A 27,108-nucleotide genomic window follows, 5' to 3' on the forward strand; every position below is an offset into this window, starting at 1 on the left:
TCTCCTCATTAAAGGGAACTTTTAATTTTTCTCTTTAAACATTAGTCCTAGCTTTAATAAAACACTAAAGTTAAATATTTAAATTTTATCGCCCAATTAATTAATGGCTCTTTAAATTTACAAACTTGATGACAAATATTGATCACTATAACTATTAAGTATTTGGAAACCTTGTCAAAACAACTCCGATTGACCTAAAGCTGAAATTGCCTAGGCCAGCCACCAGTGCTTGGAGGGGAGGGTCCTCGTCTTCTTCTTGGAGGGTCCTCGTTCTAAAGGCTCCAATTCGTTGAGTTGTTTTAGTTCTCCCATCCGGTGTTCAGTTAAGGTAGTTACCTTCCGGTTGCCCTCCTAACGAACTAAAGATTCTGCTACTTTGAGCATTGCTATTATGGCAGGCTAACGACACATCATATAATGTCAAGCTAAAATGGGGACATTAAATTACATCTCTATTATAGGTCAGATTATTACTAATCGTTTACATAGATATTCACAAGATAAATAATTCCTAGTAAACCATTACAAATACTCACATAATAATAATTAATAAACTAAATCAAACCAACAAATGACTTTTTATGTATCCTAAACCAACAAACCTAGCTATACAAGAATATGAATGATGTAATTTTTATAGCATTTAGTAAAGCCTGGGCCAAAAGTTTATTCACCATTACTAAATAAAAATATTATTAATTTCAACATTTGTTTACTTCCAAATATTTCCTTTTATTAAGCAATGTTTCAATGTGTCAACAGGACTAGACAAACTCGCATTAACTGGGTTAAATTCACCAAGATCGTAATTAAACCTATGACCTCTTGTTTATAGTTTTCAAAAGATAGAAATGTTTGTTTCTTTTAGTTTAAGTTATTTTCTGCATTTTCAGTTCGATTATATTTTTAATTTTTTTTATTTATATTTTTTAATATTATTTTAACGGCCATCTCCAAAATCCAAAACAAATTTGCTGCACCTGAAACTTGGAGAAACGCTACAAATATCAAGGAAATAGGGTAACAAATATTTTCCCATCCAAAGATATTAGCACTTACCATTTATTAATAGTCATAACCCCATGACCCCTTGGGCCTGCTCACTTGGTCTTGGCTACTGCTTAGGTAGCCTAGATTGTGAGTTCAATTCCTGATTTACATGCAGTGTGAATGAGGATCCATTATGCACCATCTGGGAGGATATGGGGGGCTTGCCCTCTAAAGAGTAATGCTCCAGGTCACTAGGCTAAACTTTTGATTCCTCATAGTTTACTAAAAAAATCATAACCACACAAAATAAAAACTTAATCGCCAAACCATGAGATTGGATAAAACAATTATATGTCATGGCTGGCATAGCAACCATTGATTTCAAGTATCTTTACCAAAAAAAAAAAATGATAAAATTTCTATTAAAAAAAATTATGCAATCTAAATGAATAAAATATTTACATTCTGCCATGAATTTCTTTATATAAGATAAATATACCGAACAAAATGAGGAGATCAGGAATTCTCCTCCAAAATATCAGCCAATGCCTTATCAAAATAAAGAATACCATGATATTACAACTGGCAACCCACTACATTATCAATCGCAATACCTTATTCTCCTTACATTCCATATGCTTACACAATGAGCTATGCTCGAGTTGCACTCCAGACATCATTCTCCGACTGACTTGTTCATTAAGTCCTTTTGAGAAACTAGGATCACAGAAACTACTAGGTCGACGAGACATAAACCTTTTGCATAAGCAAAGAATATTGCACCTGCAACTATAAAGCCATTAGAAATATCAAATTATCATCAGCTAGACATTAATTGCATAAAGTTTAGGTAGCAGTTCAAAAATTCCATATTTGATAAATTACTGAAGAAACTATGAATCACATCATACCAGCTTCACCTATACAGTTTGCCGAGAATTAATTCTTGCAGTCAGCTCTCTAACATGGTTTCTAAGGCGATCAGGATTACAGAAGAAGTCTACAAAGACTTGTCTCTCTCGCCCTACTTCATGTGGATGATGCCTCACTATCTGCAGAGACAAGAAACCAGGTCCATTCTCAGACTTTGAATACAAATAGAATAATGAAAATTAACTAAAATAATTACAGGACATAGGAAGTACCTCAGCTTTTTCACGATGCTCACGTGTAACTTCTTCAATGGCAGTTGAGAGCTGTGAATTGACTTTCTCCATCTCAGAAAGCTCCCTCATGAGAGGCTGAAAATTTCCCAAGATATCAAATCAGTTAAACTATAACTGCATTGCTAGGTTTTGAATGACATACCTTAGTAGAAAATAACAAGAAAAAATACTTTGCTTCTTTAGATAACTTGTATACAACAGTGAGAATGGTACGAGGTCCAATTAACCAATAGCTCAATAGAAAAGGATTACCACAAAGCAGTTGACAAGAGCTAGTTTTCATATTTTTATTTCAATATTCAAATTCCAACAGCTACGAGTACCATTATACAGCTACTTTATTTTTCCTCATATGAGAATATTTTTAATTTGAACTTTTGTTTGTACTTATGGTGCATGCATTCGACATGATACACATAATGCTAATATTCATAATGATACAGTGGCATGTCTTTTGTCATTCAGATATGATGCGACATACAAAAAGCCAAGCCCATGAAATCATGCCACAAGCCACCCATATTCCTGTACCTCTCTCCTCCCTCATTTGGCTCTCATTTAAGATCTGATAAGCTCTGTTCCACAGTTATAGCAGGATAGGGAAGGCAGGAAATGATGAAACACATTTTGGGTACACCAGGGGATAGAAGTCCTTTTTGGGAGGATGGCAGGCGATGGTAAGTAAATAAATAAGAATTTGTTAAAAAATAGGAAATTTCAACTATTAATATGACAAGTCATTCACCATATTCATATTACAACCATATTACATAGCACTGTAGCTAAATTGAGAATTGCAACAAGTCAATATAGAAATTAAGAAAATTTAATGTCATCATTTGAGCTTTCATTGTCAATGTACATATACAACAAAAGGCAAAAAAACCACAACTACCAAATATTCCATTATTCAGGGCACATTTCTCTATTTGGCATTTTATTAAGTTGGTAAATATGCCTTTATCTCTTTCTGAATCACATTTATTTTTTGTTTTAAGTTTGTTTTCAAATGCTTACACAACTGACAATCATGGTATTTCTTCCCTGCAGTACTACACTCCAGATGAGGCGTAGCACTGTAATAGAGGTTGCTTCACATTTATACAAAGCCAATTTAGCCACACACAAATTGCAGCTGTCTAAGAATGAACTGAAAAATCCAGTATACAATATAGAGAAACATTGTAACTGGGGGTTAATGGACTCTTTTCTGCCACAATGTGGAGTTTTATAGTTCCAACTTTCAGCCGTGATGACATCATATTCACAGCTATTATTAGAGCGACATGCTATGTCACAAGGTTCCTCTTCATATTCATATTCGAGTTCAACAAGAATAAAATTTGGATTGAATCTGGCAACAAACTTTGGAAAAAAAGTTTGTGATTAAATTTGCCTAATATAAATTTGAATTTTTTTTTTAAAATAAGAAATAAATCCACAAAATATAGGTGGGCATTGCTAAACAAAAAAAAAAAAAAATATTACATTAATTGAAATATATTATGTTTTTTTTTTAAATATAAAAAATATAAATAAGTTTTAAAATTTAATGTGTCGGTTGGGGTGGCGCTCTAAGGAGAGTCGGGTTTTTGCCATTGACGACCTTGGAGGGCTGCATTTGCTTCTATTTGTCTGTTTGGTGCGCTTCGTAAGGATTGAATTTCTTCATTCTCCTTTTGTCTTATGCCTGGTTGTTTCGTGGCTTGTGATTCTTCTTTGTCCCTTAGTTATTTTTTGTGTGCATGGTTGTGGTTTTTGTGGGCTGTGATTAAAAGTTAGTTCTATAGTTTTGTTGATGTGGTTTTTATGCACATGCGAACACAGAATAAAATACCAAGGTATCTTATCCTCTCTTGAACAAAGTCTCTCATATGCTATGCTTCGCGATCAAATGAGACAAGTCCAAGGTTACGAAATGTCAGGTCTTGACGTGTGGATAAGTTCAGTGGTTTGATGTGATAATGTTGGAATCACAAGGGGACTTACGTTGTACATGAATGCTCAATCTTATTATGGATCAGGATAGGTATGCCGATGACTTAGGATTTAGCAATGAAGCTTTGGACTTAATTCTAATAGGATTTTACTTAATAACAGGGCAAAAGGAATAGGATTCAAGAAATCTATTCTAAGCCTAGGAATGTAGGAAATGATGAACAAATTTAGTGGAATCAAACTAGGCAAGGTCTCACAAATAGGTATTGACACGAGCTTAGTGCAATCATCTAAGGTATACTTATTGATTTTCAAACTATTACCATCAAACATTGACACCATAATAATTGAAGTTAAGCTTTGCATAAATTTCTAGTTGACCACACAAGGCGCACTTACCAATGGCAAGAGGCTAATGGTATGGATTAAAGATTCCACACAAATATACTCAACAAATGTTCCACTCAATCTAACATACATGAAAATAAATTCTAATCTAAAATTCTAATTTAACTTGGAGGAATTGAGAACCATGAATGCAAAGACAACATTTGAAGAGCAAAATCACCAACAAATTGATCAATGATTTAGATTCAAATAGCTGCAGCATATACCAACAATTCTACAAAAACTCTCCCTTACAAATGAGAGACAATGAGGTATATATAGAGCCTCAAAAGAAATGAATGGCTCAAATTGATTCAAGATCAACGACCAAGATTACAAGATAAAACCCTAATTAGGGTTTGTACAACCACCATTACATTGGCCAATAAGAAACGAGGGTAGGTAAGATAAATAATATTTCATGTAGTGCCATGTGTCACTTATTCCCTCCTTGAATGAATGTTGACTTGGTACCCTTTGATTGAATGAATGGTGACTAGGATGCCACCTCATCTTGCCTTGTACATTCTTCATCTTCACAATGTTTGGAATCCCTTATGATACTTTGCATTCCATCCTTATGTTAAGGAATTCCATGAATTGTTCCCTCCTTATGTTTGGAAAATTTCCCAATCTTGGAATCCTGAAATATTTCCTTCCTTGACGCACTTTGATATTGGAATTCCTTGATGTAGTTCCGGATTTCTTGATATGAAATCCCTTGTGCTCATGTCTTGAACTTGCTTTCCTTCATTTATTCATCATCAAGGTGAACTCTTCTTCATGATTGATCTAGTCCTCATCTTCACCTTCTGGAATCTCTATCCTGAATTCCCATCCAATCTTTGAAGTATTGATCTTCCTTATCCGCATTGTGCATCTTCCTTCACCTCAAGCCTTGATCATCATGCTTTTGTTCCTCATAACAGTCCTACAAAACAAATAAACATTGAATCAAACACTAGTATGATAAACTTAACTTCAAGCTTGGTGGGAAATTCATCTGCATATGGATTGATCATTCCTCAAAACCATCCGCATTATCCTTGTCCATTCTTCACTTGGTGGAAGTTTGATGCCTATCTGGACAACTTCCTTCCTTTGTAATTCCGTACTCAAGTGGAAATCCGACCCTCATCCAAACTCACTGTCCTTGAACATCATATGTTGAGTGGAAATTAGAACCTCATAGGGACTTTGTTCCTGACATTTGTCCCAACATGTGATAGGTAATCTTAGAAAATTGTAACACCAATTCTGGAAAATATGAAGGTCCGGATTGAAATCTGGAAGATTTTCCTTAAGAAAAACCGATTTTCAGACTTATGATAAGTCTGATCATTATTGCTAAGTCTGAAGACACCCATGTAAACTCAGAAAATCAAGTATTTGGAGCCCAAAAATGAATGTCCAGGTCTGGAAATATCACTTGGAGGTCTGAAAACACTCAAAAAGTGACTGATTTTTTATATCAAAGTTGTAATAAAAGTCTGATTTTCTGAGGACAAAGTCTGAATATGCCCTTCAATGCCTGAAAATACTCAGAAAATGGTGGATTGAAGTCTGATTTTCTGATTCTTAAGTCTGAATACACCCTCTGAAAGTCTGAAAATGGCTCCAAAAATCTAAAGACACTCTGAAAATGATGAATATCAATGGTTGGAAGTGGTCACAGCCATGTCACATGCTTGCATTTGAATTATTTTGACCTTCAAAACTCAGAAATGGTCACATCTGGGCACAACTATGTGGCTAGAAATGAAGTTTCAATTTGAAGACAACCTGGTATACTCAGAAAAATGTCAAAAATGGTGCCTGGAAGTATACCACAATTCTGAAAATGCTTGGAAAAGGGTGTGGAAAAGTCTGATTTTTAGTTCTTAAAGTCTGAAGACACCCTTACAAGGTCCAACAATGGCTGCCCAAAAATGAACTGAAAACTCCTCCAAACAGCCCTTAACCAAAATCGCCTTAGTGTGGATGAGCTGGGCAATGAAGAATAATTCTGAAAATGTGTTCCCAGCCAACAATGGAGGTCAAATCACTCACAGCAATGGCGCCCAACAAGGTCTGAAAATAATGCCAGCCCCTTAACACTCGAAAATATCACCAAAATTCATCAAGATATGGAGGAATCAGCCTCCCAAATAAAATTGCCCAGCTTCAGCCATGGCGCCACTTCCCAAATCTAAAAATTACTCTCAAAAACTTGCTCCAATGCTAAGATTCGAATTCGAATTCGAAGTTCAAGAACTTTGAAATTCGAATGAAGTTCGACAAGAAAAAAATTCGAAATGTATAAAATTTGAATTAAATTCAACATTAAATTTAAATTTATTATAGTTAAATATTATTTTTTTATAAAAATTTAACATAAATAATATGATTGACATCTAAGTCTTTTTAAATTAAAAATAGAAGTTGTGAGAACATATCTTTTAAATGTTAATAGAATTAAAACAACAGAAGAAAAATGTAAAGGAAAAACTACTTTAAATGAACATAAAAACCTAAATAAAAACTTAAACAGTGAAATTCTATTCACGCAACTTGTGACGACATCGAACTTGTTGGGTCACGCCAAGCTTGAAGGGCGTTGGGTTTTTCGCGTCACCTCCGTTCAGATTTGCAAGACATTGCTTGGTCGTGTTGGACACCTTTGTTCATGCCTATAGCTACTCTAGCATTGGACATTTGTGAATAAATAGACCCGTGAAGGAAGCTTATGGTTTTTAAAATACATTTTTTATTAAAAACCCTAACCCATCTACTGTACGAATTTAAGACGAACTTAAACGATTTTTTTAGGGCTTTTTAAAGTTCGTTGAATTTCGAATCTCATGGATCAAATTCGTTGAATGCAGTGACTTAGCTCCAATGGCTACCAAGAAATATCACCCAGCTGGGAATAGGTAGAAAATGAACAACAAAACTAACTTTCAGCTCCAAATGTGTCAAGTAGACACTTCAACAAAATCGCTCAGTTGGAGAAAATCACCCAAATCAGCAACTTAGCAATCACACTCAGCAAATATAATGATATTTTAATGCTGGTGACCTCTCTTTAAACATGTTTTCACCTTGAGTTTTCACCACACAAGCAATGTAGGATAAAACTTTTGCTCTTTTACACTTGTTGTGGGAAAATCAACTTGCATGGGAAATAAAAAATTTTACACTTGTTGTGGGAAAATCAACTTGCATGGGAAATAAAAAAATTTAAAATTTTTTAAAACATTCCAAGTCATTAAAAATTGTTTTTAATTTTTAAATAATCGTCAACACTTGTAAAAACAATTAAATTTGGGGTCAATTTATTTAAAATATTCCAAACTTTAGATCAAAATTAACCTTTGGGGGAAAATCGCCCCATGTTGGGATAAAAATCCCAATAAAAACTCATTAAAAATCATTAAAATGCTCTTGGGGGAAATTCGCCCCATGTTGGGATAAAAATCCTGACAAAATTTCATCAAACTTGCACAAATTTGCCTCTAGGGGAAAATTGACCCCTGTTTGGACAGTTATCTGGACTCAAAATTGTCAAAATCATCACTTGTAGAAATTCTCCTAAAGTCTGGAATCACTATCCGCATTAAAATCTATGAAATCTCGTCACAAAAGTCCTGGTGGAAAATCGATAGTCATCAGGAATCTTCACTTAAGTCATCCGCAACTTCATCCACACTCCCCAAGAGAAATTCAAAGGTGGAAAATCAACCCTAGTATGGATTCACAGTGGTGGAAAAATGAGGCAAGTATGGATTCCAAGGGAAATCCATGTCCAGTCTAGATTTTGAGTGGGGGAAAATCCTGTGTAGTCAGGAATATGAGAGGAAAAGCACCTCTAGTGTGGAATTTTGACCTTTTAACCCTTAGAATATGGATTTTCATCCGGAAAATGATGATTTTTCCACTCAAAATCACTAGGAAACTTCAAAACTCAATAAAACTCATCTGGACTTAGGCAAATTCATCAGAAATTGGAGCATAACACAAGGGAATCTATCGCGACAAAGTGCGAAATCAACTTGAATAATTCTATAGGAGCGAGAAAACAACTCCGAAAGGTCTGAAAACACCTTAGCACTTAAAATCACCGACTTATACACACTTACACGCATTTACGCTCAAATGTCAAGGCAAAATTAAAACTCAACACTTAGCAAGAATAAATCAGAACCCTAAGGCAACCCCTAGACTTAGGCAAAACTCAAGATCACTCTAACATTTTGACATTTTAAACACATGATCCTATTCAAAATTCAAAAACCATCTCATAAGCAAAGGCAAACACTAGGAAACTAGGCAAAACTTCTACTCTAAAAAGCGAAAAGTGGGCGTCCCCATTTGCAATGGGGCGATGTGTGAAGACGTCACAACAGGTTCCCGCTCTGTTTTAAAAGTTTATATCTTTAAAATTATTATTATCCCTTTCCCTAAAGCCGTTCTAGAGTACGACAAGCATTTAGTGTCTTCAATGACCAGTTGTCCTCCCAAGCCTTGGGCTCATGGGGGGCATTTATGATGATCCAGGAGGCGGTCCTACCAAGGACCAAGAGATCAATGAGGAAAAGAAGGTTGATGAAGGGTCAGATGTGAAAGAGGAACCAACTTATAGGTATGCTCTGGTGGTAGAAACTAATCTAGAAGTGTGCCCTAGCATTGCAGAGTTTCATGGAGTCTTTAGAGTGGCTGAAGGTGCTGAGGTGGGATCCGGAAAATTATTGGAGTCTATAGGAGATGGCCTTCAAGACAGTGGCAAACTCGAGGTTAGAAATCTCGGAAACAGAGAAGAGGGTAAGGTGCCTACCCCAGTGAAAAAGGTCCTTGCTTTATCTCCTAATGAAGATATTATGCTTAAAGCTATTAAGAATGAACAAAATAGATTAAGGAATGTTGCAGTATTGATTGTTTATTAGACTCAAACATGCTCCCTTCTCGAAAGTTTTTTGATGAATGAATTGCAAGTGTTTGGGGAAAAAATATGGGCATTTTTGTCAAATTTTCAAGAATGATGCACTAAGGATTGTTTGTCATTGTGTTTAAGTCTCATGCAATGCAAGCGAGGGATTTGAAAAGGAATTTCTGGAATGTAGGGCAATCCCTTTTTAGGGCTTGTCCGTGGTCAACTAAGGGCAACATGGACAATGTAGTTGCCTGATCTATTCCAAATTGGATTGAAATTAAGCAAGTTGTAACTGAATACTGGCCCTTTTTATCAAAATTATTGAATCCTCTAGATCCTATTCTTCAGATTGTAGAGTTGAGAGATTCTACCACATCTTAATGCTAGGGTTTTGATGGCCCTTGACCTCCAGGCTGTTATCCCTGATCAATTGGTGTTAAATGTGGAAGAGGATACTCTTGTTTGGGACCTTGAAATTCTGGGAACCTGAAGGCATGCTTTTTTTGTAAAAAAAAGGGCCATATGAGGAAGAAGGATTGCCCCTCCCTCAAACTTAACCGTAATGAGGAATTTAAAGTTGTTAATGACTCTTAGTCATTGAATTTACAGCTGAAGAACAGCCAAAAAGATGTTATCAAAAGAGGTCTCCAAAGTCAATGGTGAGGTTTCCTTGCCATTGAATAAAACTGATGAAATTGTTCTTAATAAACAGTCAACTGATGAAGTTGCTCCTAATGAGCTCTTTGTTATTGCTAATGAGAAGATGGAGACTATTGAGGTTATTCACCCTAAGGTCAAAATCTCTCTGCTTAATCCTCTGTTTTAAGAGGACCTAGAAGTCATTCCTGCTAACTCTTCTACTGCTCCCATGGTCCCGTCTATTCCTCAGCCTTAAAAAATGCACAACAGCTGGCCCTTGAGTGCTTGCAAGATAAGGCTGATAAGAATAGAGTTTTGACCTGCAAAACCCCTCCTGTGACAAACAAAGATCTCAGAGCCATGGACTGAGACTTCAGAGTAGAGAATAATGTTAATGGGAAAGAATTAATGGTTATCCATAATAAAGTAAACATGAAAGAAGTCTCTCCTAATGGCTTAAGCTCTGATGAGCCATTTACAGACATCAAAAAGAAAAGAAAACTCGTGGACAGACATTCTTTATCTCAGACAAATCCTGAAAAAGAAAACAAATAAGAAAGGGAAAGATATCCCTAAGTGTTTTGACAGATTATATAGAAATCAGAAAAATGCCCCATTCCCCCCCCCTCTCATTCCCTAATCCTGAATGAGATTTAATATTGTAAGCTGGAATGTGAGGGGGGTAGACACAGGGGATAGGAAATATGTTGTTAGATCTTCCTATAGGAGGAGGGCCACCTTAGACTTCTTATGCCTATAGGAGATAAAAGTGGTAGGGTTTCAATTAACAAATACTCTAAACTTTGTTTGGAATAATTCAAAGGCCTTTATTACTGATCATGAGAGAGGTAAAGGTGGGTCTGCCATTTTAGTCCATCCAAAGTGGAATGATTTCATAGTGCAAAAGGGTGTGTCCCCTTTCAATAGACTGTGTTGGATCATATTGAAAATTGAGGATTCATATATAAGCATTTGTTCACTTTATGCATATAATGATTACAGAGAAAGGTCTTCATTATGGGGTTGGATGGCACTATCCCTCCCGAAGGCCCATCGGATCCTGACAGGGGAATTCATATGATAGAATATAAAGAGAATAAGAAGGGGTGTAAATCTCCAGTTTGGAAGGGTGATGAACAATACATTTGGGCCAAGCTTAAAAGAACACATAATATCTTTGACCCTCTTGCTAACATGAAAAGGACATCATCTTCTATCTAGTTCACCTAGCGTAATAACCAGTCCTTGGCAAATCGGATATATTGCAGACTTGATGGATTCTATGCAGATAAAGAAGTGTTCTCATTTGACTCCTCTGAAGGGGGAAATGCAAAAAATGTTATCCCTGCACCTATGTCAAAGCACTCCCCTATAGAATCCATTGTAGTTTTTAATGGTTTTTCCCCTATACAGATTGTCAAGACCTCTAGCAAAAAATGTTATCCCTGCACCTATGTCAAAGCACTCCCCTATAGAATCCATTGTAGTTTTTAATGGTTTTTCCCCTATACAGATTGTCAAGACCTCTAGCAAAAAATGTTATCCCTGCACCTATGTTCGAAGCACTCCCCTATAGAATCCATTGTAGTTTTTAATGGTTTTTCCTCTATACAGATTGTCAAGACCTCTAATGTTTTCAAGCTTAATGTCTCTTTATTACAAGATGAGGACTATGTGGATGCTATTCGCACTGCTACCATACTAACAAAACCCTATAGTAGAGAGTTATCCCCTATCCAGTAATGGAATGCTCTGGTTGTAACTTGGAGGAAGATGTTTCAGTTTATTGGGAAGAAGAATGCCTTAGATAGAAATGCCTTGGAATCTCTCCTCCACCAGAAGTTATTACTAGTGGAATAGGAAATACAATGCAGTGGCCCTATCGAAGAGATTGAACTGAAACTTTCCAGGACTAAAAGTTTACTTAGGAAGATTCAAAATTATAAATTTCAAGGTCAAAAGGTTAGATCAAGAATGAACTGGCTTAATGATGGTGATAGAGGATCTAAATACTTCTTTAGTCTTATAAAGGCCAAACGGAAAAGGGAATTTATTGATGGGAATGTGTCTAAAGACCAAGAAGGGATTAGAAATGCCTTCCAGGAGTTTTATCAGAATCTCTTCACTTCTGAACATGGGCCTAAGAATCAAAAAACATTAGATGAGAGTCTGAAACTTATCCTCAAGAAATTTTCCTCTAAAGATGCTCTAATCCTTGATCAAGACATTTCAATATAAGAAATTGATGATATTATCGTATCCTAGCTTGGATGGGATACCAAGTTCTATAAAAGAATTTGGAATGGATTAGTTCATAACTTCTTGATCTATATTCTGCTGCCTTTGAAGGAGGTTCTCTAGGGGAAGACATCAATAGAGGCCTAATCAAGATCATCACAAAGGATGGGGATAGGTCTCAAATCAAGAACTCGAGAACAATTACTCTTTTGAATCTGTCACTAAATTCTAGCTAAAACCCTTAGTAAGAGATTGACAGGCATGCTTGGTAAGGTTATCTTTGTTACCCAGACTGGATTTATTAAAGGCAGATATATCTTAGAAAACTTTATCACCAGCCGGGAAGCTATGCATTGGGCTAAGTATGATAATCAAAATATGGCTATGGTCCTCCTTGACTTTGAAAAGGCATATGACAAAATAGAATGGCCATTCATATTAGGGATGTTGGATGCATTTGGTTTTCCACCCAAATTTTGTAGATGGATTGATATTCTTTTTAGAGACTTCTCTACTTTCTACAGAGATCCATTAGGCAAGGGTGCCCTATTGCCCCTGCTCTTTTTGTCATTGCAGCAAATGCTCTGTTTTATATTTTGAGAACAAGCACTATATCTTCCCTTCTGAAAGGTATTTGTCTTACAAATGGAGGCTCTCTCCTTAATGCTCAATTTGCAGATGATACTTCCCTATTTACTGAATTGTCAGAAGAGAATTTTGATAATGTGGTGAAAAGACTCCAATTTTCTATGATGCTTCTGGGTCTGAAGTGGCCCCCCATAAGTCCACTGTTATTGGTTTGGCAGATCATCCTCCTAACTGGTTGCAAAATAAGGGATGGGGTGGTTTGGCCCAACCAAAATGGTGAGATACTTAGGAGTTCCATTTGCTATTTCCCCCTCTCTAAAGGATATGTGGGAGTGGTTGTTTAAAAATATTGAAAAAAAAAACATGAAAAATGGCGGACCCATCTTCTATCTTTGGCTGGAAGATTGCAAGTTGTTTAGAAAGTGCTGTCATCCCATGTTGTCTATCATTCTTCAGCATGGATGTTCTCCAATGTCCACTTCAATAAACTTGAAAAAAATCTTAAAAACTTTCTGTAGTCGGATGGAAAAGGAAACAAGAAGAGACATTGTGTCTCATGCAAATGGTGTTGTGCTCCTAAATCTCAGGGAGGCTTAGGACCAGAAGATTTTAAAATTCAAGGCATAGCCTTAGCTTCTAAATGGATTTACAAATCATTGCAGGGTAATGAGCCTTGCAAGGTTCTAATCAGAAATAACTTGGCTCTTTCTAGGCCTAAGAAAGGAAAATCCTGGACTCAGTTGACCATCTTAGATATTCTATTTGGTGACTTCGAAGTTAAAGTTCATGGCTCTATGGTTTTTTCTTCACTTTGGAAAGCTTGGTCTCATGTTAGAAAGCTCATTGACAATGGGAAGTCTATTGGCACTTCCTCCTCTTACTGTGTTATGGATAGATCACTCCGGTGGGGTGTATCTTATAATGATAAGCCCCTTGCTCTGACTCAAGGATGCTCAGCTAGATACTGCTATTCTCTTGGTATTGCTAATTTTGAGGATATTATCTTTGAGGGTAAGATCGAATCATGGGAGCAGTTGGCAGGTAAATATGGGATTCCTTTGGCACATAAAAAAACTTACACAGTGATCAAGAAGGCAATTGGAAATACTGATCTGAGAAGGCTCATAGATGGGTCTCAATTCTTGGATCAAGTTAGATGGACTGATGGAACAAAACTCTGTGATGCAGCAGTAAAACTGTTATACAATATGATGGCCCAAAATTCTGGGATCTTGAAGTGGATTAAAACCAGGTGGCACAATGACTGCTCGGACTCCAAATGGCTATCCATCCTTAAGTTTCTTTGGCAAACCCCAATTGAGCCTAAAAATACCTGCTATTGTTGGTTGTTAATATTGAAAAAGCTTGCAATTTCTGATGTCTTGGTTGATATTGCTCTTTCTTCCAGAATCTGTAATGTTTGTAATGAGCCTGAAACTTTTGAGCATTTGTGTTTCAAATGTCAATATGCTTAAACCATTTGGTCTCTATTTTTTGGTTTCCCTATCTAATGGGGTGTTAAAGATTCATTTTCTTGGATGGAAATCTTGGCTGGTTATGTTGAGTGCTTTGACAATGCTTTAAATTCCTTTTGGTCTGTTTTCACTTGTGAAGTTTTATGGTTTTTGTGGAAAAGGAGAAACGGGGAAATTTTTCAATCCAACGGTAGGCACCTTACCGAGTTTAGAAGTGAACTCACATATTTTCTAATAATGTTTCAGGTTGTTGCTACTGTTAGTTTAAAAATGAGCAGAGAAAACACATAATAATAAACAAAAAACAGCAGAAAGAATAATAGACACAACAAAGAACTCAAGGCACAAGATTAACGTGGTTCACCACTAAGTGGCTACGTCCACTAGAAACGCAGGGAGAATTCTTATTAACTAATATCCAATTACACAGTATATTATGTATGGGCTGCACACAGCCATTTATATAAACATATCAAATATGAAATGAAGAGTCTTTTGGGGAAGACAAACAGCCATGTGACTGTTGGGCTTCATATACCCAACAATCTCCCCCGTGAAGTCCAACTGGCATAGCCTGTAACATTCCCTGCATCTCCATTCCAAGGCTCATACTACAACCAGCTCGAGAAGATTTTAATATCGCCAAACTCTGTTCATGAACAGTGCGAATTAATCTTCTCCAAGTCAGATCAAAGTTAAAAACATATTCTCTGACTACTTCATCCGGTAATCCATAATCAGGAACACTACTATCTGCAGATGCATAATACACTCCTCCATCAAAGTCTCTTGCTCTTGTGCTCCCCCGTAATACAATATATTCGTTTGGAATTCCATCCACCTTTGCCAACTCCACGCTATCCTTAGCACCTTCTGAAGTTTCAATTACAAGGTTTGAAGGTGTAGAAGAGAAGCGTGCAATCAATGCATTCCATTCTGCCTCCACTTCTGCAATCTTCATCAATAAATCATCGCTTCTGCAATTTGTCTCTTCATCTTCAGGGTCATCCTCATTCGCTAGATTCGAGACTACATCCTCCTCACCCCGAGAGGCATCCTCCTCATCTTGGAAGGGAAACAAACCAGTCTCTTCTTCAAACAACGAATACAACAAACCCTCTTCTTCTTCGGCCAAAGTCTCCTCCTTTTTCCAGCCATCCCACCAATGATGTTTGGTTTCATCATCCACTTGGACATCACTCTCTACCAAGTCTAGACTACCAAGGAATTTTTTTTATGACTGATTCAGCTTCATCATCTGATTCGGCCTCATCATCTAAAACTTCAACTGTTTATTGATAACATAAAAAACACCCAACTTCAGGATCAACTATCCAATCGGATCCCATCTCTGCTCAACATTTTACCATAGCTCTGATACCAATTGTTAGTTTAAAAACGAGCAGAGAAAACACATAATAATAAACAGAAAACAGCAGAAAGAATAATAGACACAACAAAGAACTCAAGGCACAAGATTAACGTGGTTCACCACTAAGTGGCTACGTCCACTAGAAACGCAGGGAGAATTCTTATTAACCAATATCCAATTACACAGTATATTATGTATGGGCTGCACACAGCCATTTATATAAACATATCAAATATGAAATGAAGAGTCTTCTGGGGAAGACAAACAGCCATGTGACTGTTGGGCTTCATATACCCAACAGCTACGATGGACATACCCAAAGACAGGTTTATGATTCTGCTGAGAGAAGGAATAGTGCTACTTTATAAAGATGATATCCAATCAGCACATTTCTTTCCATATGGGAAGAACAACTTGAACCATGAAGAGAAGGAGCTGCTGAACCAGTACTTGAGAGAGAAATGTATTACAAAGGAACATATTGAAGAGAAAAACAGAAGTATCCCTAGGAAATGGGAAGTTGGATGAGATTATGTCTATAATGTCCCCTTTTGGGATTGCCCTAAATGTTGCCCTTGTAAATATCAAAGTCTGCTATTTTTCACCCTCGTTGATTCTGATATTAGATATTGGTCCATTGACTTTCTTGTCTTCTTTGATCTTGTGGACAATTCCTCCAATCCCCCTTTCTCAATTGAATTAATCTCTTCTTTATATCTTCATTTGTGGGAAGTCACGCCTCTTCATAAGAAATGAGTCTCACTCTTCATTGCTGCCCTTTGAGAATAATAAATTATTCTCCAAATTGATATCCCTTGCATGTCCTCCTCAAATGACACTTTCTCCTTTTATATCCTCCAATGTGAGGGAGAGGTCACACCTCTTCATCAAGTATGCCCTTTGGCAAAAGACACACCCTTTCACCATTAGCACCCTTTGAAAGAGTGCAACTCTTTATTATTTCTGCCCTCTGAAAGGGACATAATCTTTCACAATCAGATCTGCACTTCTGATTCTCATATTATCCCCCCTCAAAATGAGATTCTCTTCTCCCTTTTATATCTCATGTTTGAGGGAGTCACAACTTTTCATCTCATGTCTTTTCACCATTCATTAAATTAATCGAAGTTTAATTATATTCTTTTATATTTTAAATTAAATTTTATTATTATTATATAATTAAATTATATTTCATAGTGGGGACATTACAGCCCGCACCACTCAAGATTGCTTGTCCTCAAGCAATGATCAATTTAACTAAATTTTTCCAATGCAAGGATTCCTAACTAACCCCTAAAGATTTGTAATCTTAAGACAAGTTCTCTCTCATTAATTGTAATCGTAATTAGAAGCATGACACACATGTAAGACCTTAATTGCAATATTCTTTCCTAAATAAACTCATCTTCCTAGGTCAACCAAAAAAAAATAATTCACCAAGTTCTGCCTAGTTGTGTCTAACTGGCGAAGCAGAACATGATAATTTTAAAGTTTCCATCTATTTGCCCAAATATTGTTTTAGTTAGAGTAATTTAGTATCTCTTCGTACTCTTTTTCCTATTTTTGGAAATCTCAAGTTAATATCTGTCAAGCAGCCTCATGTTCAACATAAATCTGATGAGAATAAGACTTGTAGAGTCTTAGGGAGGGACGCCTTATAGAACTTTGAAGCCTATCCTACCCATTAACGTAAGTCCCTTTGTGTCTACCTGCAAGACACATGAACCATTGAGCTATCCGGTAGTCACGAACTGACAATTTGAACCTTGAGGTCACCTTCTTGTGATCATTTCAGTAGCACTAGAAGCCTCCTTATGCAAGAGAGAATGGGATTACCTCAAAATTCTATTATGTGTTGATCGAAAGAGTAGAAGTACGACTTTCGCCACATCAACAGTTACCACAGACATTAATGAAGGTCAAAGACTACATAACAAAACTTGCAATTATGATTGATCTAAAATACTTCAACCAAATGATAAGCAAGTGGGTACAAGAAATACAAAACAAGGATACCATGAGAGACACAACCATGATCCCTTGAGTAAGGATCGTGTGAATCTTCAACAAAGCTCAATCTGGTCACATATGCTACTTGCCTCATTATCCATCGAAATGTGTTATTGCTACAACAATTGTAGACGAGAAAGATTTCCAAGCAGAAGATGGTACACCCAAATGTTACAAGGATGACAATGTGGATCAGCTAGATCCATATGAAGACGATAAATTCTTTCAGTATGATCATGACAGAAATCACGTGCAATATGAGATACCAAACAAAGAATTTAATTACCTCAAGGAACAAATCCAGCAAAGGTATAAGAAAGAAAAGACTTTTGATTAAGATATCAAGGCACTGAAGCAGTTATCCTGCAAGTTCAAAGCAATAACCAACTATGAAATAGGCAAGTAGGTGCCACAGGTCAAGCTGAAGGTGTTGTTCCAGATGTGGCAACCACGCAAATATACAAAGGATAACAATGCAAAGCAAAGTGCAAAAAGGATTGTAGGGAAGTAACCACCTAAAACTGATGCATATGACAGATGTATCCTTGCAAAAGAAATATCCCCAAACAAGAGTGTTATATGTTCATCAACAATATGGACAATTCATAGGTGACCAGAGAATGCCAAAAAATAAAGTTAAAGAAGCAGAAAATTAGAAACAAAAGGTGGCAAAGTTAGTTGAAAATGCAGTCAACAGAAAGCAAGTTGCTGCTAGTGATGAAGTAATGCCTTTCATCCCTGACACTAGTGTTCTGACTATTCCACTGTCCACTCCCTTGCCAACATGCTAGCCAATTGCCATGGTTGAAACATTGAGTCAATTGAAAGTTCAAGTGTCAGTCTGGGTGCTGTTGAGGATCCCTGAACATAGAGAAAGAGTGTTGCTTTATATCAATGCTCCAATATATTTGATCAACCGAGTGAAACTACAGATGTTGCCAAAGATGGTATAGATAAAGCTGATGTCAAAGAGGCACCTGAGATTTACTTGGGCACTATGTCTACAAGTAACAAGCAGGTAATTGACACATTTTATATATCTTTGTTAATAGATGGTTGGTACATAACTGTATGTTAGATTCTAGAGCATCTAATAGTGTGATGCCTCTAGAAAGCATTAATCAACTAGGCATGCATGTTTCCAAACCTTGTGGCACATATTTCACCTTGGATTATCGTGAAATAATTGTAATTGGATAATTAATGATGTTGAAGTGCAATTACTGCATATCCTAGTAATTTTTTTTTTGAATCAACATAATCATAATTAGTTGTTTGGAAAATTGGGGCATGTTGCTGCCCAAGAAGTGTGAAACTTCAATTGGCAGTAGCAGTCATATAATGGATAATCCAGATAAAGCAAAGAATGAGGTTTGTTACTTTGACACCAAACAACATTGTTTCATTGGATATTGTGATGATGAGTTTGAAAAGCAGGTAGACCCTGATTTATATCCCCCTGATCAATATCCAAGAAATGATGGAAAAAAGTTTAATTTCACGTTCAGATTGAACTTTGAAAGCACTAGTAACATGGCTCAATATGAAAGCTTTGTTGCTTGGATTGAATGTGGCTTTCAAATATGGGATCAAATGCATTAGAGTACATCGTGATTCCGAACTTGTAGTGTCTCATGTTATGAGCACATTTGTTGCAAAAGAAAAAAGATTGAGAATGTACAAGAATGTTTTGTGGGATATCTTTGAGATGTTACATACATACATACATATGCTGTCTCCAAATACACATCCCCAACTTTTTTCAAAAATGTTGTAAATGCACCCATCCTGTAATATCCCCTGGTGTTATAGGACTCAAAATGCAAGGGATATCGTCAAACACTTAGCTGGCAACCTGCTGATCTAAGACTCAGTCTGTATAACCTGTGTGTTATGCAGTCTGGACAGCTAGTATAACTTGCGTGTTATGCTGAAAACATGCTCATATGACACAAGGAATATCATCGAACAATTATTTTACAATCCTTAGACCTGCTGTTGTTAACAATCTGATTGCTTTAATTGCTCTAGGCATTATTTCATACAGTTCTCATGCAATCATTAAGCTTATGATTCTGAATTTCAGACTGAGAATCTTGTATTTGATACCGTTACTAATGTAGTTGCAAGAGATCTCAAATACAATCATCAATGAAAATGGTTCTTTGATATTCACCATGAATTACAAATGACCAATGCAAAAGACATTTCTTCAAACATTTGGCATACCATTATATTGAATCAGACCTGCAACTTTTATTTTGTGACAAAATATGACTACCAACTGACTTAATATTGAATGCAGTTCTAATATCAACTCAGATTGAATTTTTTTATGTATATATATATATGCTCAGATCATACCAATTACATCATTATTGCTGACCCAAAAAGACAATGGAAACTATGTCAAGAACCTGCTCATAGAGTCACTCCAATCAGTAGTTGAGGAGGCAAGCAATAACAGATAGATAGTCTTTCTTGAGCCCAATGTTGTCCTTCCCAAAATCGCCCCTGTTCCTAAATATTCTCAGACAATGATGGTTGAACGGCAGCCTCAAGGTCTGTTTACACTCCCACAAAATCTTCGATTTCCTTTAATAGGATAAGCGCTACAGTTAAGGAAGGACTTTGGTGCAAGGAAGGGCTTGCAAGAGTACTTCTTCGGCCCAAGTTGAATAATACCTCCAGCTGTCTTTTAGTCCCAAAAACAATTATGGCAACTCCCACTCGATCCCTTAAGCATCAAATAATATCGCCTTGTCTTCACAAGGAGAACGCTTCAGCTGGTAAATAAAATCGGTTGATCAATAGGCCCTTGTGAATAGAATCGGGGGTGTCTTTCAGCTGGTACAAGTCTGATAAAGTCTTCTGCAGATGCAAAGTCTGATAATGATTGTTTGCCAGCTCAAAGGTCTCCTCTCTCACCCTGAATATGATCGTTGTCTCTATCTATTTATAATGCTATCACCAATCGTTAGATTCGATGCTCAAACAAGAAGATAGGAGCAAATCGTGGAAAGGAGGGGTGAGATTCAATTTGCTTCAGACTGAATTAACACCTGCAATTCACCTTCAAATTGCTGCTAGGAAGAATCGCCTTGAGACCTGTTGACATGTCTGAAATCGCATTGTTGCAAACTCCATACGGCCAACGCAGAATAGAAGAACCAGCTGAGTATCCTATCCTCTCTTGAGATAAGGAAGTCCCTAATGCTGTTTTGGTTTGATCAAAGGGGACGACCTCAAGGTTTTGATTGTCAGGTCTTGACTGCAGGACTACTCAGTGGTTTGATGTGTTTTTGCTAGAAACACAAGGGGACTTACAATTTGCAACAAACTGGTCTGCTATGATTCTCGAATTACGCAATAAAGAGCAAAAGGAAAGGGTCGGGAGATCTAAAACTAACAACACGGGTATGCGGGTAGACGGATTCAACATAACCAATTCCTACTTGGCCAGAATACCTCACAACCTTGCAGGAACGGTGCAATCTTCAAAGGGACTTGGAAGATTTTCAGACTGGAGACGCACGGCTAAGCACCCAATTCTGGCGCAGCTCAGACGGACACCTACAATTGAAGTAAGCACAATTAAAGGCTCAGGTTAACCATACAAAAAGATACACAATCAGTATATCCTCAATGGTATGAGCCTGAACCTATCAAATACCTGCACACCCAAAATAGAAAGATCTATCTAAAATGCTGAGAGAAACCATGCAAACAGGATGAAACCAAGACAATAAACACCAAATCAATGTCTATATATTGATTTCAGCTGCCTATTACAACAATTTCTGCAACATCTCTATGCTACAGCTTAAAATCTAACCTATTCTAAATCTAAAATCTAACTCTCTCAACAGAGTCTAACTATCCAACAATCTCTAACTATCTAACCCTTTACAAAAGAAAGGCCTCTGCCTTTTATAGATATTACAATTTTGAATCGAAGGCTAGGATGGACTGCATCCAAGGGTCCTGGTCTGCCTTCCAAAAGCTAGCAGCTTTAACCCATGCCAAATTAATTCTCAGTTATCCAACCAGCAACTATCTCAACTACCTGCCACTATTTGGCTTTAATTCAGGTCTATCCAATCACCTTGGTGGTTGGGAATAGTTAACCTCAAAAATATCTTGCATGGGACCCATAGGCAATTTACAATAAAGCAGTTTCAGTTTTAAAACTGAATTTCTGGACTTAAATCTAGCTGTGTGCTTTTTCTCAATAAGGCATAAATTTTGCAGCATTCAGAGTGTTCCTTGGTCTTTGGTCCCGGTAGTGGACTTCATCTTTGTTCAGCGGCACGGTTCCGAATGTTTGGTTGCTCTCACACTCCTGCAACACGTTCCCACATCTTTTTCTTTTTTTAGTCTTCAGCGCCTAGCCTTGATTGCGATCCTTCTTCGATTTGCGTTTCAGGTTTTTCTCCCGGTTCTCAAATGACGTCCTGCGACCTGCGAACGATCAATTTCATAAATTAAATAATTTAATTTAACAAACATTAAATTTAATTACGACATTTAGCTTGAGAAGCTCTTTGTGAGATGCATCTTGAAAATGCTTCTCCTTTCTCTTTGAATGTGAAATCTGATCCTTGGTCTTGATAGTGTTTGGGCGATTTACTTCTGCGTGATTTTACCTTTGGAGTCTTGGGCATTTTGAATGGGTTTATGGCATTTGAAAACTTCTTATAGCGTGATTCTGGAGGCTTGAAAAGCCTCTGCAAATTTTAAAATCCCAACACTCATGCTTTTTTGGTGAATTTCGGAGAACTTAGACGTTTTTGAATTGGAGATATTTTCGGAGCTTGGGGAGTTTATTCCAGCTGAAGGGTAATTTTCGGACCATTGAACACTTCTTGCAACTTAAAGAAAACTTCGGACCCTTGGTAGGTTTTTGCAAATTTCGGAGCATTAAATGTTCTTTGCAAATTTGGAGTTTTAGCGTTTTGGTGCCCAAAGGCATTTTCGGACCATTTGTTTATTTCGCAAATTTCGAAGAATTTCGGACCACTTGGATGTTTTTGTAATTTTCGGATGCTTAGCCCTATTTTCGCAAATTCGACGAATTTCGGACTTTAAACGCCTTTTTGCAAGTTTTGAAAAAAACTTTGGACCTCTTGGCCAATCTTGCAAACTTCGCACCTCTATCGCTTTTTGCAAATTTAGACAAAACTTCGAATTTCGGCCCCAGGGTCCGAAATTGGGCAACTTAAGTGATTTTCGGACCTAAAGGGTCTTTTGGCAACTTTTTCACTTTTTCACATTTTAGCCTCAGGGTCCGAAATTGGAGGACTTAAGTGAAATTCGGACCTCTGGGGGCTTTTGGCAACTTTTAAACATTTTCCAGTTTTGGCTTTTGGGTCCGAAATTGGGCATTTGAAGTGAAATTCGGACCTAAACCCACTTTTTGCAACATTTCACATTTTCAACTTGTAGCCCAAGGGTCCGAAATTGGGCATTTTAAGTGAAATTCGGACCTAAACCCACTTTTTGCAACATTTCACATTTTCAACTTTTAGCCCCAGGGTCCGAAATTGGGCATTTTAAGTGAAATTCGGACCTAAACCCACTTTTTGCAACATTTCACATTTTCCAGTTTTTGCCCCAGGGTCCAAAATTGGGCAACTTAGCGATTTTAAACGTTTTCCTCAAGAAGTGCGAGCTTGGGCACTTGGGCGAGTTTGTCAAGATCTCGCCGAAGGATCATGCTATGGAATATAACATTTAAGTATAAGTTTCTTATACTTAAAGTTATATTCCATATATACTTTCAGGATGTTTGAGAGTGGTTTCGGACCTCCAGGAGTTATATTGCAAATTCTAGTTTTTGGAGGATTCCTCAGTTTTCCAGACTTAGTCAAATTTCAGGATCAAGACATTCCAGACTTAGCCAAATTTCAGGGCATCTAGAGATCAAGATGACATTCTAGACTCCATCACTCACCAACTTGACCTAACTCAGACCTTCAAGGATGATATTCACTCACCAAGCAAGACACAATGAGCAACAAGAGCAAAACCAGGCCCTAAGGAAGATTCTCAAAGAAACCCTAATTCTGGGGCCCTATTGACTCACCCTGGCTCAAGCAGAGCCTGCCATCCCAGCGACTCCCCTGACAACACTCATCATGCAAAGGCTAACAAACAAAACCTTAAAAAAAACTAGAAAAACAAACCCCAAAAAGCAAAAAGCAGGGGTCCCATTTATGGAGCGATGTGTGAATACGTCACAACAGCCCTTAGAGGCCGAATTTGGATTTAGCGGCACTTGACCCTTCATATCCCCTTCCTCTTCCGCAAAGACAGAAAGGCACAAACCGGGGGGTCCCTGTCCAAGACGGGGATGGGTGTGCGATTCGCACAACAAGACCCTCAATGGAATCGATGCACATAAATGCCAATTATTGATGAGCTGAAAATCTCCAATATGAACCCTAGTGTGACTGGCCCTTGGCCACCAAATAAGCTCAATCGAGATGACTGAAGTATCACCTCCTCAATGCAACCCCTCAGAAGGTCTTCCACTCCCTCAGTTATGCTATCTATGGGAGTTTTCGTTCCCAAAGACAAAATTTTGTAGGAACCCTCGGTTCCACAAAACCTGACCAATATCTAGAATCAATCAACCAAGCTACTTTGAAGCTTCAATTTGATCTCCCTTTATACTTTTTCACCCCAACATCCAGAAGCTTCTAGAAGTGACTTTATGATATATTTTTCAATTAGTCACTTTATTAAATTAATTAAATATAAAGTCATCTTTTAATTTTTAATTTATTTGATAACTTTATAAATAATTAACTTAATATTATTAATTAAAATAATTAATTAAGCTATCCATAAAAAAATATTATTATTTGGACAACTTAACTGATTAAATGAATTAATCCATTTTCCTCCAAAAAATGGGGACATTACACATCCCCATCTCCAAAGCCGTCCCAATCTGTCCCCGGGAAATGATCATTTCAATGGAAAGTCAAATGTAACTGTCATTAACCTTGACAATGTGCACGTAGTATCTATAATAAGATATTCACCTTGAATTGTAAATTGGCATTTGAAGTGGAGTTAGATGCACTAGAAATAGAACATACTTTGTGTTATATTTCTTTTTAGCATATGCTTTAGGCTACATATATTTAGCTTCTGTTTTGCTAAATACCTATGCAATGCTTAACTCCACATATAATAAGCAATATCAAAGTTCAAGAATTTTGGATCTATTTGGAGAAAAACATATGAACAACACTCACAATATTACTTATAACTTTTGACAATGATTAAACATGCTGACGCTGGCTCTAGGAAGAATAGAAGCAAAGCAACAACACATGGCTGAAGTGAAAATAAGGCACAGGTAGATTTTCGAATTTAGTGCCAGAACTTGAGTTTTGCTGGGAATCTATGCAATAGCAAAATATTTACTAAAAAGACATAGAATGGATCCTATATCAAACGCTATATGTAAGTATTTTAGGAACATGCATATGGTACAATGGAAAGTTACCGTAATGGAGGATAACATATAAAATTCAAACTTAAGAGAAATGTCCAAGTATAGAAACTATCGAGCAAACTAAATTAAAAAAACCTTCAGAAAAAAATGTAAACCTCTCTAAATTGCCCCAGATGAATATATTAGATTTTGAAATTGACCCACAAATTCCAGTCATTCGTTTATATATTACATCAAGGCTTCAAACTGAGCCCATGAAAATCTCTTACATACATGCTCATGACAATTTAAGATGTTGTATATGTATCATAACGCCTTGAATAAACCTGAGATCCCTGACACTTAATGTTATCCAATGAAGGATTGGCCATGAATCCACTCAACAATAGAACCAGTCATATTTTCCCAATTAATTTTGCAAGTTCGTAATCTTGAATATATAACATTAATAGAAGATGTGTGATTAGGACTAGTCCTGCTTCACTAAATTTTAAGATTTTGTAGTAAATCAATAGTACAGTACAAAGATCAAAGATTTAATGACATACTGAGTCACAGAACATTTAATTCCACCTCTCAAATATGTTTATGAAAAATTTGAATAACTATGATTGACAGAAAATCTTGTATAAAGGCTTCAGTTTTAAATATGAAATTGTTATTGGCAGAGAACAATATTCAATAATTTAATGTAATTGTTACAGAAAGACAAATGTTTACCCAAGGCGTCAATATTGGCTGTGCAGTAGTGGAGGATGCAAATAGAAGCCGTTGCATTCTTCTTATAATAGTACACCTAATCAGCAACAGGCATATAACATTAGAACTATAATCCATTCTTGCATCTTTCAACAAAAAAGTGATAATTCTTGAGCCTCGAGATATGACAATGTGTCCAACAATGTTTCAAACAAAGAGGAAAAAAAACATATGGAGAGAAAAGTGAAGATACGAAAGTAAAAAGGAGTAAGCAGAGGGGAGGTGCAGCCAATTATGAGGAAATACTGGTTATAGAATCAGTACGTATGATCTCCTGCATGTTAGCATGGTATAAGATATTTGTTTCATGTTCTATCAATCCTTCCAAAACATAGTTCTTCTAAAACAATATCATTTTATTTACTACATGGGAAATCTCACTAACAGAAGACATACATCTACTTTGATCTGTCTTACATAAATGCTGGTTAGGATTCCCAAGTTTCCGTACGATGTCTTTGCCAATTTCAGTTATATTCATTCAAAGCACATTTGTGTATCAAATACTACAGAGTCACAGACTACTATATATATGTGTGTATATTTATATGTATATGTAATATGTATATGTATATGCATATGCATTACTACATGGGAAATCTCACTAACAGAAGACATACATCTACTTTGATCTGTCTTACATAAATGCTAGTTAGGATGCCCAAGTTTCCATACGATGTCTTTGCCAATTTCAGTTATTTTCATTCAAAGCACATTTGTGTATCAAATACTAGAGAGTCACAGACTACTATATATATGTGTGTATATGTATATGTATATGTATATGTATATGTATATGTATATAAATATATATTCATATACACATACATATGCTTATGCATATACATGTATATGTATACACACACACAGGTCAGAAGTCCTCAAACGTTTCTGCTTTGTTGTTGAATTCTAATGATGTAACAGGCAAAACAAAGACTACAGAAAAAGCAGCCTTATCAACTAAAAGCCAAGAGCATGACAAAAATTGGATTTCATCTTTCAGCACACTACAAATTACTAAAACAGTTTTTCTTTTAAAAACAAGTTCATATTGATATAATGGAAAGATCTAAAATGTTCTATTAAGAATTTAAATACTATAATGGTACATAAATAGATTTTGGTCATAACTGGAAAAGACTATTGTACTGTCACAGATCCCATATACA

At 36.6% G+C, this 27,108-nt stretch overlaps 1 protein-coding gene across 2 annotated transcripts in view; it reads right to left on the reverse strand.

The window, feature by feature from the left end:
- Positions 1-1,436: 1,436 nt before the first annotated feature.
- The window catches only part of LOC131061086 (AUGMIN subunit 3), a 242,100-nt gene continuing 216,428 nt past the window's right edge, over positions 1,437-27,108 (reverse strand). Inside the window, exons 16-19 of one of the 2 annotated variants that reach the window (XM_057994597.2) lie at positions 25,901-25,976; positions 2,136-2,231; positions 1,902-2,042; positions 1,437-1,773 (exon numbers count right to left, since the gene is read on the reverse strand). In XM_057994597.2, the coding sequence (XP_057850580.2) occupies positions 1,911-2,042; positions 2,136-2,231; positions 25,901-25,976 (304 nt within the window). In that variant the 3' untranslated portion in view covers positions 1,437-1,773; positions 1,902-1,910. Of the gene's footprint in view, positions 1,780-1,901; positions 2,043-2,135; positions 2,232-25,900; positions 25,977-27,108 lie in introns of both variants that reach the window. The other variant, XM_057994598.2, reaches the window with a different exon arrangement.

This window comes from Cryptomeria japonica, chromosome 4 (genome assembly GCF_030272615.1).
Source record: "Cryptomeria japonica chromosome 4, Sugi_1.0, whole genome shotgun sequence".
NCBI lineage: Eukaryota > Viridiplantae > Streptophyta > Pinopsida > Cupressales > Cupressaceae > Cryptomeria > Cryptomeria japonica.